The following is a 12,472-nucleotide window of genomic DNA, read 5'->3' on the forward strand; positions in this document are numbered from 1 at the left end:
ATGTCTAATGAGGTGATTGTCCCAGATAGTGGCTATTACCAGGTGTGTCAGATGAAAGTATCACATAGGCCTCATGCCCATATGCCTCACTGTGTAGAATGCAGGCAATTCCTTGCTATTCTGAGATTTTCCAGTGTGCAATGGATCATGTTTGGTGATAGGATTTATTTGTTCCTCCTAAAGCTGAGGACTGAAAAGCCTTGTAAATGTCAGCCTGGCTCCTAGAATCACAAAAGCTGTCCCCTGTTGATCCTGGAGCCTGTGGTTTAGTGGACCTTAGTCTGGGATGTGTGTCAGTAAGTCAGGGAGGCTTGATTGTTATCTATTCATTGAGTGGAATTTTTTACCTTTGCGTTTCCAAAATGATGTGAGAGGGTCTAGCCACAAATGAGAATTAGACCTAGTGATATTTTTCCCCAAGAGTTTTTAGTTACATGTAGCTGTATGTTATAATGAGACATATAATGAACACAGGGGAACCCTGCAGTAGCTTCATCAACGTATCTTCTGCCCCTGGTCTTGGTATAGGAGATCTGCCTTACTTTGCAGCTCTCAGTTGACTTGGGGTCTGTTGTATGCCAAAACACATTACAGCACCCCCGTGCTACCTTGTATAAGAGTGGTAGTTTGGAGAGCTCAAAGTCATCGCATTATAAATACTGTCTTGGATGCACTGCGATAGCCTCCATGACATACTCCATCTGCCAACGTTAAATAATGAAGAGCTAGGGTTTCTAAAATGACACATTTCACACTGGGAAATCTTATGACAAATTCTTTGATTTCTGCTTGAATCATAACCAGAAGTGTATTGAGAGCTGCATAAAGACTGTGCTGTTTACCATCTGGATATGTTTTTAGTAGCATTTTTACAGGCGTAACCTGCATGTTCAAAACAGAATGAGGTGGTCAGCTCTGACAAACCATCTGGAAACTGCACTTGCCCTTGCATGGAGTTACGTTTGCTGTGTGTGCGTCAAATTTACTGGATAGTAGATGCTCTTATCACTAGCAGTGATGGTGATAAGAGAGTGTGTGCCAAGCTGACCAACTTTTCTTTTCTTCAAAAGACTGCAGACTCAAAAGCATTCTCTTCATCTGCTCCTCTCTCTTCCTATGCCCTCTCTTCCTCTACTGTCACAACACAGCCACCTCCCAGACTTACACGCAGAGTCAATAAGCCACAGGTAATCATCTTTGCTGATAACTCTTCCATTACGTAGAGTTGTTTCCATGCCATGCCATTGTTTTATCATATGCTTGTTTAGCCATTCATTAATTCCACAGGTAAAGTATTTCTCCTGTCATTTAATTTAGAATTTTTATTAAAAAAATATATTAATATTAATTCCAGGCTGTGCAGAAGGGCAGGTATGGGCAAAATCTTCAGCTGGTGCAATCCACATAGCTCAAGTCTGGGTTTCTGCCAGTTCGTACCAGCTGAGGATCTGATTTTCTGTTCCTCCAGAGGATTAACCCGGGGCTTATTTAGTTCTGACCTTGAGTTCCTACAGCTCGATTGCATTGTAAGGCAGTATCGGTGGCCTTGTTAGCCGGAGTGATGTAGCATGACATACTTTGCATCAGGTTTTGTTTAACCATCTGAGATCAGGATTCGGGGTCTGAGCGTCTCAGAGCTGGGGTGTAAGGCATACCCAACCTGGTATGCACAATGTCAAGGACCTGTTCCAGCCTTCTCAGGTAGGATTCGGAGATTCTCAGCTCCATTGCTGAGAGCTACAAACGTCTTTAAAGAGGGATGCAGTAGGGTCTGTGCAGCGTAACCAACTCGGCCTCAGCGCTGTCTGGTGGGACATGCAGTGTCCAGGAAGGAGCAGTGCTTGCAGCTACTGGCGTCTCGTCAGTCCTTGCGGGCGGCTTCCACAAGATGGCAATATTTGAAACAGAAAGCTCACACTTAGCAAAAATTGGACTGAGTTTGTAGCGATGGATATTGGGGAAGCAATCTTTGGCTTGATTGATGAACCAGGCAGGCTGCTCGTGCAGGATGTGTGGGAAGTAATTGCCAATGTTACTTATTTTCTTGATCAGTTTATGAGAGGGAGATACAGTTTTAACCCTGAAATTTTCCTGTTACCTTTACTCCCCGCAGTTCTCTCTGATTGTGAGCTTGCACAACTTTTTATGGAACGACCACCCCTTGCTTCCCTTTCAGTTTCCATACCTGATTCCAATAGGGTACATATTCTTCTTCATGTTAAAAACCCACAGAAGGTTTCTGTGTTGGCCTGTCTCCTGAACTCTGGTCTGCTTGGTCCTGCTGGTGCTCACACTGGATGTGTGCAATTCAAAAGAGCAGGAGCAAAGGGCCACATTTAGGGAAAGATGTTTCTCCCGAGTACTGACTAACATGCAGTTAGTTCTATTTTGGGTGTTGCACCTGGTTGTAATAGAACCCTTTGGCCTTTCTTTGCAGTTGAAGTCAAGCCAAAATTTATATTTTATATGCCTTGACAATCAGAGCATTGTCAGCGTTAAGTTAAAACTGTGTGAGACATTATCAGTAGTGTTGACCTCCTTTCCAGCTCTGGGTCTACAGTTGTTTAGGGAGCAGGAGCGCTATTTATGTGTGCAAATGACTTCTCATTATCTGCGTGACCCATACAGAGGCTGATGGCTTCAGCAGAGCTGCAGCTACTACCCCGGAGGCCTTTTCAGAAATCTGTCATCTTTTCATTGATTTTAATCAAATGAGAAAAGCACTTAGTAGACATGGAAGTCAGACATTACATTTAGTTTTTGTTTCCATTGCTGTCCATCCCTGGTGTTTAAGGTATTTTACCATTTTGAATTTTAGTTTTCCTTCTCAATATAGAGAACCTCCCCAGTTATGAAGTTCTGACCCAGCGTTTTTTGCAGGTTTAAGACCCCTTTGGTAGAGGGCTGGGATAACGACTGTGTTCTTGCCTGTTCCGTTAAGTAATAATATGAAGTGCAATGGCTCTTTTAGCTATTCTGAGGTTATTTCCTTTTGTTTAGTTTCACAGTCCAAACTAGAAAGAAAAAAGAATGAGCCCACAGCATATGAAAGATATTTCAAGTATAACCTGATAATTTGTTTTGATAGTCCAGTAAAACATGATATTAAGCAGTAACGTCATCTATCAAATTAATTTATTTCAGGCGACCCTCAGAAATTTTCTGGTTTCATTCCTGTTTTACTCTGAGGTCCCGTTAGCACAGCGTGACAGGCAGCGGTGGTGCCAGCGAGCGTGTGAGCAGTGCAGCAGCTTTGGCCCTGGGGCCAGACTGCGGCCGTGGGGTGGGGAAGGCAGGAGCGGCTGGACGAGGGCCCCTGCATCACCCGGCAGCGTGAGGGATGTCGGTGGGGGGCTGTCTGCTCCTTTCCACTTGTACAAAACCACTCAGGCAGAGTGGTGAGTAATTTCACCCACTTTGTGCTGGTAGAGAGGAGAGCGTGTGAGGAGGATGCTCAGACCCCGTGTTCCCTAGCACAGACCAGCTCTGCCCGCTTAGCATGTCCATTACTTAGTGCCATCTCCCAAGATAAGCTTTTATCCCCCCCCAGCGGTTTTCCGCTGCTCCACATGTTCAGCACAGTGATGTTTCTGCCCAACACAGGGACATTTATTGTCCAAGCCAGAGCTGTGCAGCCTGCAGCAGGCATTGGTACCTGTTCCCTATGGGAGATGCAATTTTCTGCTGTAGATGCAGCCTTCAGCTTCTGATCCAGCAGCCAGGGAGTCCTTCCGTTGACCTTCACAGCCTTGAGGTCAGGCTGCTCGGCTCTGCAGCTTCTTCAGTGTCCTTTGTGGGAGCTCTTTGGCCAGCGTTCCCCTCACTTCCACCAGAGCTGGGGCTTGGTGTGTGTGCAGAGGTTTTCTTTTTTCTGTCGGCTGGGCTGGGGAGTCCTCCCTGCTCGTGGTTCTCCATTCACATGTGGGAGCATCGCTGCTGAAGTGTGTCCTTCTCTGAGGTGATACCAATTTGTTTGTCTGTCTGTCTTGCCTGTCTGCTAGCCTGTTCTGCTTAGCTTTCTTTTTGCTTATGTAGTCACTTAGCTTCCCTCAAAAAGGGATGGAAGAAGACATATAAACAAGCGCTGCAGTGGATAGACATGCTGATGATGCCTGGCTTGGCTAGGAGCCGGGGAGAGGACTATTGAGTAGCCCCAGCATCTTTCTTCCTAACAGTAAAAACCTGCCTCAGGGCTTTTCTAGGCTCTTAATATAGAACCTTTTTCTGGTATTCTTACAAACCTGTGGTGCTCTTTAGATCCATCCCCAAACTCCGTATGAGGTGGAAACAGTGGCCAGCTGTCCTTCATGACTGACTGTACCACATATTTATAATGTCTGTAGACATGGAGACACAGACAGTTCAGCACCTGCTGAAGTTTATGCACTTAGTCTTACCAAAGCATGTAGCGCAGCTGAGGGAATAGGACTTGAGTTGTCCTCAAGGGTTGTGAGTACTTGTTCACTTCTGGGGCCCTCAGTTTATCTCAAGCAGCAGCAGGGCTGGCTCAGTGTTTTTAGGGAACCTCTGGGTTTTATACTTTGGAGCTGTGCCCCACACTCGCTGATTCCTTGGCTGCCCCTGGCACATGGAGCCACCACTGTAGGTGGCACGTGGACTTTCTGAATTGGTGTTTGAAGAGCAATTGGACCTATAACTTTTTTTTTCCATCTCTCCCTGCAAGAATAATGTAGTTTGGGGAAAAAAAAAAAAGCCATCTAGGCCATGCTATCGGCATCAATTGTTTGAAGCAGTGGGGTGATACATTTCTAGCCTAAAATTATAGGGTCTGTTCTGGTCAGTTTTTCATCCTGTTAGGCTAATGCTGCATAGCTGCTGGCCTCGGGGTGTTTCATCAGCTGCCTGGATCTCTGGAGGAAAGGCCAGAGGGGACCCACTTAGTCGTGTGTCCTCTTGGGAGCTGGGTGCCACTTGGCCTCTGCCCGTGCCCAGCTGCCTCATGAAGCCCCTGTGGGGGTCCTGCCAGGAAAGGGAAGACGGCCAAGTTTCTGGTGCTGGTAGGCTGCACCTCCTGGTATTACAGATATAAACTGGCACAACGGAGCATTCAGAGGTAGCGTCAATTTTTGAGCTTTCAAATAACTAATTTAATTCATAGTTATTAATGCTTTTTGGAGTAAAAGCTGGTCAGGGAGGTCACAAGTAATCAATGAGAAATGGGCCACGTGGTCTTAGGAGCTCATGGAGCAATTCCAGAAGTCAATTTATTAGTATGGAGCAGAGAAGCACTTCCTTGAATTAAAAAAAAATAAATCATTTTTACAGCTGCCTCTCACCTCAGCCTGGAAATTGTTTTTCCCAGCTACTTGACCACCTGAGTTAACTCTGATCTCATCAGATTTGATGCACCGTATCCAGTTTGTCTGCACAATGTTAATTTTAAATTTCTAGTTATTCCATTTGCCTTTCAGGGCTGATGACAGACAGGCAGGAATGACTTTCAGAAATCCTGTGACAATTTCACACAGTGAATGCTTTGAAAGTGAATTCCACTGCAATTAGCCCATCCAACTTACATTTTGTTTTCTCTTTATAGACATATACATGGTAACAGAGCATTGTTTCTTGGGGCAGTGATCCCAGATTCCAGCCCTAGACAGTACAGCTGGCTACAAAGGAGCTGCTGTGGAGTTGGGTTGGCCTAGAGGGGGTTACAGTCCTTGAGAAAAGAGACAGTTTGCTTTAATACAATGATGGGCACAGCTCCAGAGGTCCAAGATGTGGTTCAGAGGAGCTTTGAGAATGGGAATTAGACAGGGATGAGCTCATGAGCCTTGAACTTCTCCAAACTCTTTGAGCATGCTTGGGCTGAAGGTGTCACAAATCTCTTTTTCTTCTGCTTCTGCTCTGCCTCGGGATGCCGTGAGAAAGCAGGTCTTTACTGAAGGGCATTGTCGAAGTGAATAAAGAGGAGGAGGGAAAGGGCCTTTGGAATTTGGGTTGAAAATTGTGTTGAATGATCACAGAAGATGTCAATGCTTTGTACCTTACCCTGTCCGCTTTGCCAAGCAGTCCTGCAGGTAGTACAAATAACACTAGTTCAGACAGCCCCTTTGCATACAGCATGCCCCTTGCTTTCAGTAGGTGTTCAAATATGCAAAAAGTGTGCAAAACCAGGCTCTGGATACCTGTGCAACTTTCTCAGTGACTTTCTGCTTCCCTAATAAAACCTCCAACCCCAAACACCCTGATTTTCCTTGCTGTGCCCTGGGACACCCTGTGAAGAGGTGTGACTGGGGAGAGAGGCAGGGCAGAGCCCAGAAGCTTCACAAGTGGTGATGTTTGGAGCTGGGTTTTCTGGTCAGGGCCTCCTCTGTCCTGAAGCTCTGCCTTGTTGTGGAAATGAACGGAGCAGCTCAGATCCTCGCTTGGTACAAGCCGGAGTGATTCTGATGGGGCTACATGGCATTGTGCCTTCTGAGGACCTGAGCTGGTCTTGTTTAAGAAGCGAGTTACAGTTCTCTCCTGTGTCAAAGTCATTGAGGACTTTTCTAAAAAGAGCAGCAGATTCCTCTCAGTCTGCTTTTGGCCTTTCATGTTTGATGCTCTCGAGTATGTGCTTCTGTCCTTGTTTTTTTTTTTTCCCCCTGCAGGAATGCGGTATGACACTGTGTACCACTTCTGGTTGTAGCGGTGTCCATAACCTTCCGCTGTTTCGCTGTCACTTTTCTCTTTGCAGTATTCTGTGTGCTGCAATGCAGTTGCATTACTGGAGCCTTAATGTCTCTTGTGTGAACAAAAGGCCTTGTTGTCCAAGAAGCGTGGTGTTGGGGCGGGGAGGGAAAGAGTTGTTCATTTTTTTTTGTTGTTGTCTGCACTCCATTTAATTTTTTTTTAAATTCTGACCAATATAACATCTGCTAAAATGTCTTCCTTATCATTTGCTTGGTGATCACACAGCCTTCCCACCATTCATTGAGAGCTGGACCAGATCTCACAGAGTCTGAAAAGAGCTATGTGGTAAGGCCACTGTTTAAATCAGATGTGTAGTCCTAGACTCTCTTCACCCAGGCAGTAACACCTCAGTAGACATAAAATGCCAGCACCATTTTTAGCTGCAAAGTAGGTACATATTTGTCTGTTTGCATATATTGTTTGGTTTGCAACAGAAAAAGGGAATTTAGCACTTTGAACAACACGTATAGCCAATGAGAAGTTGGGCTAATTGTGCTGCCAGTCCCTGGGTATAAGTTAAATGAAGCAAAGTGCATGAATGGAGCGGCCCACCTTGCATTCTTGAACTGACTTCATAACATTTGCAGTGGTGCCACTGCATAACTAATTGCAAACTCTTATGCTGCTGCTTTTAAAAATATATGCATATGTATTTGTTACAAATCTTCAAACTAAATGCCAAATTCTTCTGTATCTTGCCTGTTTTTCCATGCTTACACCTGGATCCCTTCTGCACTCCACTACCTGGATATTTACCTGGATCTACAACTCTTTTTTTTTTTTTTTTTTTTTTTTTTTTACTGGACTTATGTGCTGCATCTGGAATGTCCCATCTCTTCTTGTCTATATTTTCCCTTCCCTCCCCCCTGTTGACTGTTCTTTGGGTGTTCTTGGATGTCAATGCTGCCTACCACGCAGGAAGCTGTTTGCAATGAGATCATAAACATTGCAGAAAAGTCTGTTCATTACTGCAGTACTATTGCTCAGCCTCTTGACTCTCGCCACAAGGTCACCTCTAATGACAATAAACCATCTCTCATCATTTCTCAGCAACCTCAAGCACAGCAGCAAGGAGCCAGCCCTGACAGAAGTCAAACACCACGAGACATGTAAGTCCTTTTGGCTCCCATCTCTTCCAGGGGCCTTCTCTCTGACTGGTGGTGAAGATGGGGAGGTGTGAAAGCTTCAGCGGTCCAGGATTTAAATTAGAATTATGGGAAAGTGTCAGCGTTTCTGTGAAGAACAAAAATAGCTACATCATCATAATGAGTAGTTTAAAACTGGGACCTTTGTGTGTGTATAGCGCCTGAAATAATTACCTCGTGATCCAGGACCGTGTCTTCTTCGGGTACTTGATTCATGCTGGTTTTGGAGACTATCTCAATATCTTTGTATCTTGAAGCCAGAGACAAATTAATATCTACTGGCTCATATGGCGTGGGTCAATGTGTTCACATTCATTCTTAGCTTCTCACAGTGCAGTAAGCAGTCCCGCGCCAATGCCACTTGGTGGGTTGTTGGCCAGTTCCGCAAATGAATTGGTGGCTGAACGATCTGAGAGACCAAGGCTGAGATTGTCAAAGATACCTGGTGGGCCTAAATCTGGAGTTGCCATTAAGCTTGGTGGGGCCTTTCACTGATGGTTTTGAGACTGGTAGCCTGCACTGTGTGCTGGGACTGAACTTCCTTGGCACTTGGCTCCTGAAAGGAGTATTTGCTTTCCCCTGCTGCTTAAGCAGAATGGAAAGTCTCACATCAGCTCTATTTTCACTCCCCACAGCCAGGGGATCCCAGCCTTCCCAAATTTTCCCAGAGATTGTTTCCACTCCATAAAGTTCCTTTCTGATAAATACAGAGTGCCTCTTGTGCAAGTGATATCTCAGGGCAGGATTCAACTTTAGATTTTGTTTGCACCATATCTCCTCAGCTATGATTTGCACAGCAACCTTACTGCAGTGGAGTAGGCAGTTTCTGAAGTCCTTCACATTGCCACTTGGTCGTTCATGGCCCTGCCTATGTGCCTCGGCAAGGGAGCAGATGACTCATTTAGCCCAGGAATTGAGTGCATCTAGGTTTTGGCTTGCGTTCAGTAGGGTCTGTGCTCGTACACTCTCTAGGTGCTGCACGTTAGGAAGACTCCGGTTGTTACAGTCTATGGAGACAATTACACGACAAAAGGGAAACAGAAGCTCTCCACATATCCCGCACAGTACAGGTGTGACACTTTTTACTGTCACGGCCTTGTGACAATAGCCAATTTAATGCAGTTGGCTTCCATCTCTCAAATGGAAAACACAGGTCCAGAGTGCATTGAACAAAATATAATAGGAACTGGAAAGGGGAAGGGAGAAGTCTCCTCCTGAAGGGATGTGAGGGAAATCCAATGGCTAACGTGCGGTATCTTTCTGGTTTTAGAGTTAGCTACCAAGCCCTCTACAGCTACACTCCTCAGAACGATGATGAGCTGGAACTGAGGGACGGTGACATTGTCGATGTCATGGAGAAATGTGATGACGGCTGGTTTGTGGGTGAGTGTGACACCTGCCTGTCAGCAGGGCTTTTTGAGATGTAGGTGAGGAGTTTTGCAGAGCGTCTGGAAGTTACTATCATTTGCAGGGTCAAAATCAACTCAACTTTTTTCACAATTTCTCATCATTTCCCACCAAGAACATTAAAATTGGGGTGCAGGGTGGTGGAGCTTTGTTTTCCTTGCTAGGTCCCTAGTTTTTCCTTTTTTCTCTTCTTAATTTCCCCGTTCCCCTCTTCCTCCTGATCCTGCTTGCTCACACAGAAACAAGGAAATCTGGAGTTCCGTAGCTTTTTCAAAGCTGATGGAACCATGGCAAATTACAAAAAGTGGCGAGTAGGTGACGAAGGGAACACATGAATGAGAGTTGCAGTCCCCGAAATTCCAGCCTCATCGGCAGCTGTATGTTTAGCAAAATCTAGCCCTTTACCTTCAAAGAATGCAAGCCTGGACAGTGTTCTGCATCTAAACAGTGCACATCTAGGCTTGTTATCTCTTTCTGAGGGAGATTAGCTTGTTTCCACTGACAGGAGTTTGGCTCCTAGCATATAGGCCCCGGAGCTTTCACCAGCACCTTAATAATTGTTAAAAGGGAAGACCAAAGTTGATTAGTAGCAGAACTGGTTCTCATCTCATCTATACCAAAAGGTTCTTCGACCAGGACTCCTGTTTAGTTTTAGAAAGCAGGGCCTGCAGGCCGGAGAGGCTGTCACCTCTACCTTTTTAAACCCCTAAGCCTTCCTGCCATGGCTCCATCTTACTCTGGCTTCCTTGTGTTTTATTTTGCAACAGGTACGTCCAGGAGAACAAGGCAATTCGGCACCTTCCCAGGCAACTATGTGAAGCTTCTGTACCTGTAAAATAACAGTGATCCCACCGCCACAGCGATGGGGTTGTTCTCCAGATGGTGTTTTTAAACAGCGAAGAAACAGACAATTTATGAATGTAATAGACAAGAAACGAGACGTGTTAGGAGGATGTGGTTATGTGGTACAGTATTGAGTTGAATGTGTAGCCCTGCTTCCATGGATTCAGGGTGTGATTTGTTTGCTGAAGAGACAGTTTCTAGTTTACAGTGCTGCCTTTGTGTATCCCTCTCCCCTCCCCAGCAAGAGTTCTGATGATAATCTTAATTTGTATGGAGTACTTACCTCTGAGAAGGCTTCAGGGAAGCACAAGGTGTAGGTTTTGTTTGTGTGTTGAGGTAGGATAGTGCTTCGAGGCAGTGCGCAGCCCTGCAGCTGCTCCCTTTCACTGGCAAGGGTCAGGGAGGCCAGGCTTTCTGCACGGTTTCTGCCTCGCTGAAGACTCACTTTGCTCTGCCTTCCACTTCCATAGAAAACCTTCCTTCCTGTCATGCACCTTAAGACCCTGCACGGGCAGAGGACAGCTGAAAGGGTTAAACTGCAGAGCTCTGTGTGGAAAAGGAGCTCGGACCGGTGGTTTAATCCAAAGAGGTCAGCCAAAATGTAATGCAAACGCGCAAAAATCCCAAACCCTTTAATAACACATTAGCTATCTCTGCAGGGTTTTTTTTCTTTTGTGCAGGGGGTGTGTGTGTGTGAGTGTATTGTGTGCATCAAAACGAACCGAGTCCTGTTTTATAAAGAGAAATCAGCCTGGCTTTGACATTTATCTGCACGAAGAATAGAACCAATAAACAGAACATCCGTGAGAGCAAATCCTGTTCATGAGTCCTACGGGCGTTCGCTTTCTCTGCTCCTCCTGCCCTGTTGCTGGCCCTAAAGGATGGCACACTTTTTGAAGCATACTCTTTGGGATGAAGGCTTTGCATCCTTCCTGGCATTGAATCTTAGAGGTTCCAGTACATCTGAGCAACGTATCACTGAGGGTGCCTTTTTTTTTTCCTTTTTGGTTACAGTGTTGATGGTAAGTCTCAAATAAATTACCTGCATTTTGGCTGCCTCTTAGGCATACAAAATAGTCTAATGAATTTGGAAAGCTGTTCCCAGAAGTTAATACCAGTTACATAGATTCGTTTTTCCTTGAGGGAAAAAAAAACACATGGCTTGCCTGTCTGCTTGCCTGTAAATCCACTATGAATACTCTTTTGATAGACATTTTGTTATTAAGAAAAAGCATAAACAAAACCGGTTCTATCAGACTCTGCTTCCTACAGTCACCATACGAATAGCAAAGGGTTAGATTGCTATTTTGTCATAAGCCGTATTTAATAATATAAAATGCCTATTTTTATGCTGATGCTTTTATACAGATTTATTAAGAGTAACTACAACTAACTGTTAGCACGACTTGCAATGTTTTGATAAACTAGCCATGCTCCTGGGTTTGAAATCAAGTAGGCTTGTCTTCCGCCTCGCTCAGCGGAGGAGAAGACTCGGTGTCTCAGAAGTTTGACTGTAAATATGTATATTTAACTTTGTACAGACAATGTACTTACCTTGTATAGAAAAATAATTTAAACACATTGAGTGAAGGGAGGGAAAAAAAAAAAAGGCAGTTGTGAAAGGTTGGGATTTTTTTCCACTTTTATTTAAATGATGGAATTCCATGTATGTTCACATAAAGAGTTTTAGCACAAAATATCCATTATGAAAGGGTTTCAGATATGACACAAAGCACCACTGTTTATTTTCTGCAGGAGTTACCTTTAATCCTGCATCTTATTTATGGGTTTGTTTTTCTGCTTTGGGTTTGCCCTCCAGTTATTTGCAGCAATATTTAGGCCTGTTGCTATGATTGGATTAACACCAAATTAATCTATCCAGCAAAGTAACATGATGATACTGACTGTATATAACATACTCATTTAAAGGTTTACTTTTTGTTCTTGCTCTTGCCATTTTAAGTTACACACACACACACACACACTCTCTCACATACAAACTGCAACTTATTTTTGTGTTGATTTTTTGTTTCTTATTGCAGTGGATTACTATTTGACAATTAATAAATGGAACTATTGAATTACTATTGTGTTCCTTGTACAAATTATTAAATAAAGTCTATTCCCACTCTTCCTGTAGCAATGCACTTTTGTACTAGGGCCCTTCTGCGGCTCGTTTGGCTGTGTCCATACCGAGCAGGGGGTGTCTGCCATGGGCTTCCCAAGTCCACCTCAGGAGTTCTCCTGAGCTCACTGGTTCTCCCTCCAGAGCCATAGGCAGACGAGAACTTTTTCTTGAAGAAAACAAGGTGTAAAAGCAGAGTAAAAGCTGGTTTATGCCCAGATCTCAGTGTATCATGGGGTGAGGGTGCACTGCTGTG

At 44.6% G+C, this 12,472-nt stretch overlaps 1 protein-coding gene across 40 annotated transcripts in view; it reads left to right on the forward strand.

Moving 5' to 3' along the window:
- SORBS1 (sorbin and SH3 domain containing 1) overlaps positions 1-12,176 on the forward strand; it is a 229,870-nt gene extending 217,694 nt beyond the window's left edge. For 23 of the 40 annotated variants that reach the window (XM_054205021.1, XM_054205022.1, XM_054205020.1 and 20 more), the window contains 5 exons: positions 1,071-1,187; positions 6,922-6,981; positions 7,615-7,805; positions 9,112-9,224; positions 10,016-12,176. In XM_054205021.1, the coding sequence (XP_054060996.1) occupies positions 1,071-1,187; positions 6,922-6,981; positions 7,615-7,805; positions 9,112-9,224; positions 10,016-10,083 (549 nt within the window). In that variant the 3' untranslated portion in view covers positions 10,084-12,176. The remainder of the gene's footprint in view (positions 1-1,070; positions 1,188-6,921; positions 6,982-7,614; positions 7,806-9,111; positions 9,225-10,015) is intronic. The other 17 variants (XM_054205048.1, XM_054205047.1, XM_054205036.1 and 14 more) reach the window with 3 other exon arrangements.
- Positions 12,177-12,472: the final 296 nt, after the last annotated feature.

Source organism: Rissa tridactyla, chromosome 6, assembly GCF_028500815.1.
Source record: "Rissa tridactyla isolate bRisTri1 chromosome 6, bRisTri1.patW.cur.20221130, whole genome shotgun sequence".
In the NCBI taxonomy this organism is placed as follows: Eukaryota; Metazoa; Chordata; class Aves; order Charadriiformes; family Laridae; genus Rissa; species Rissa tridactyla.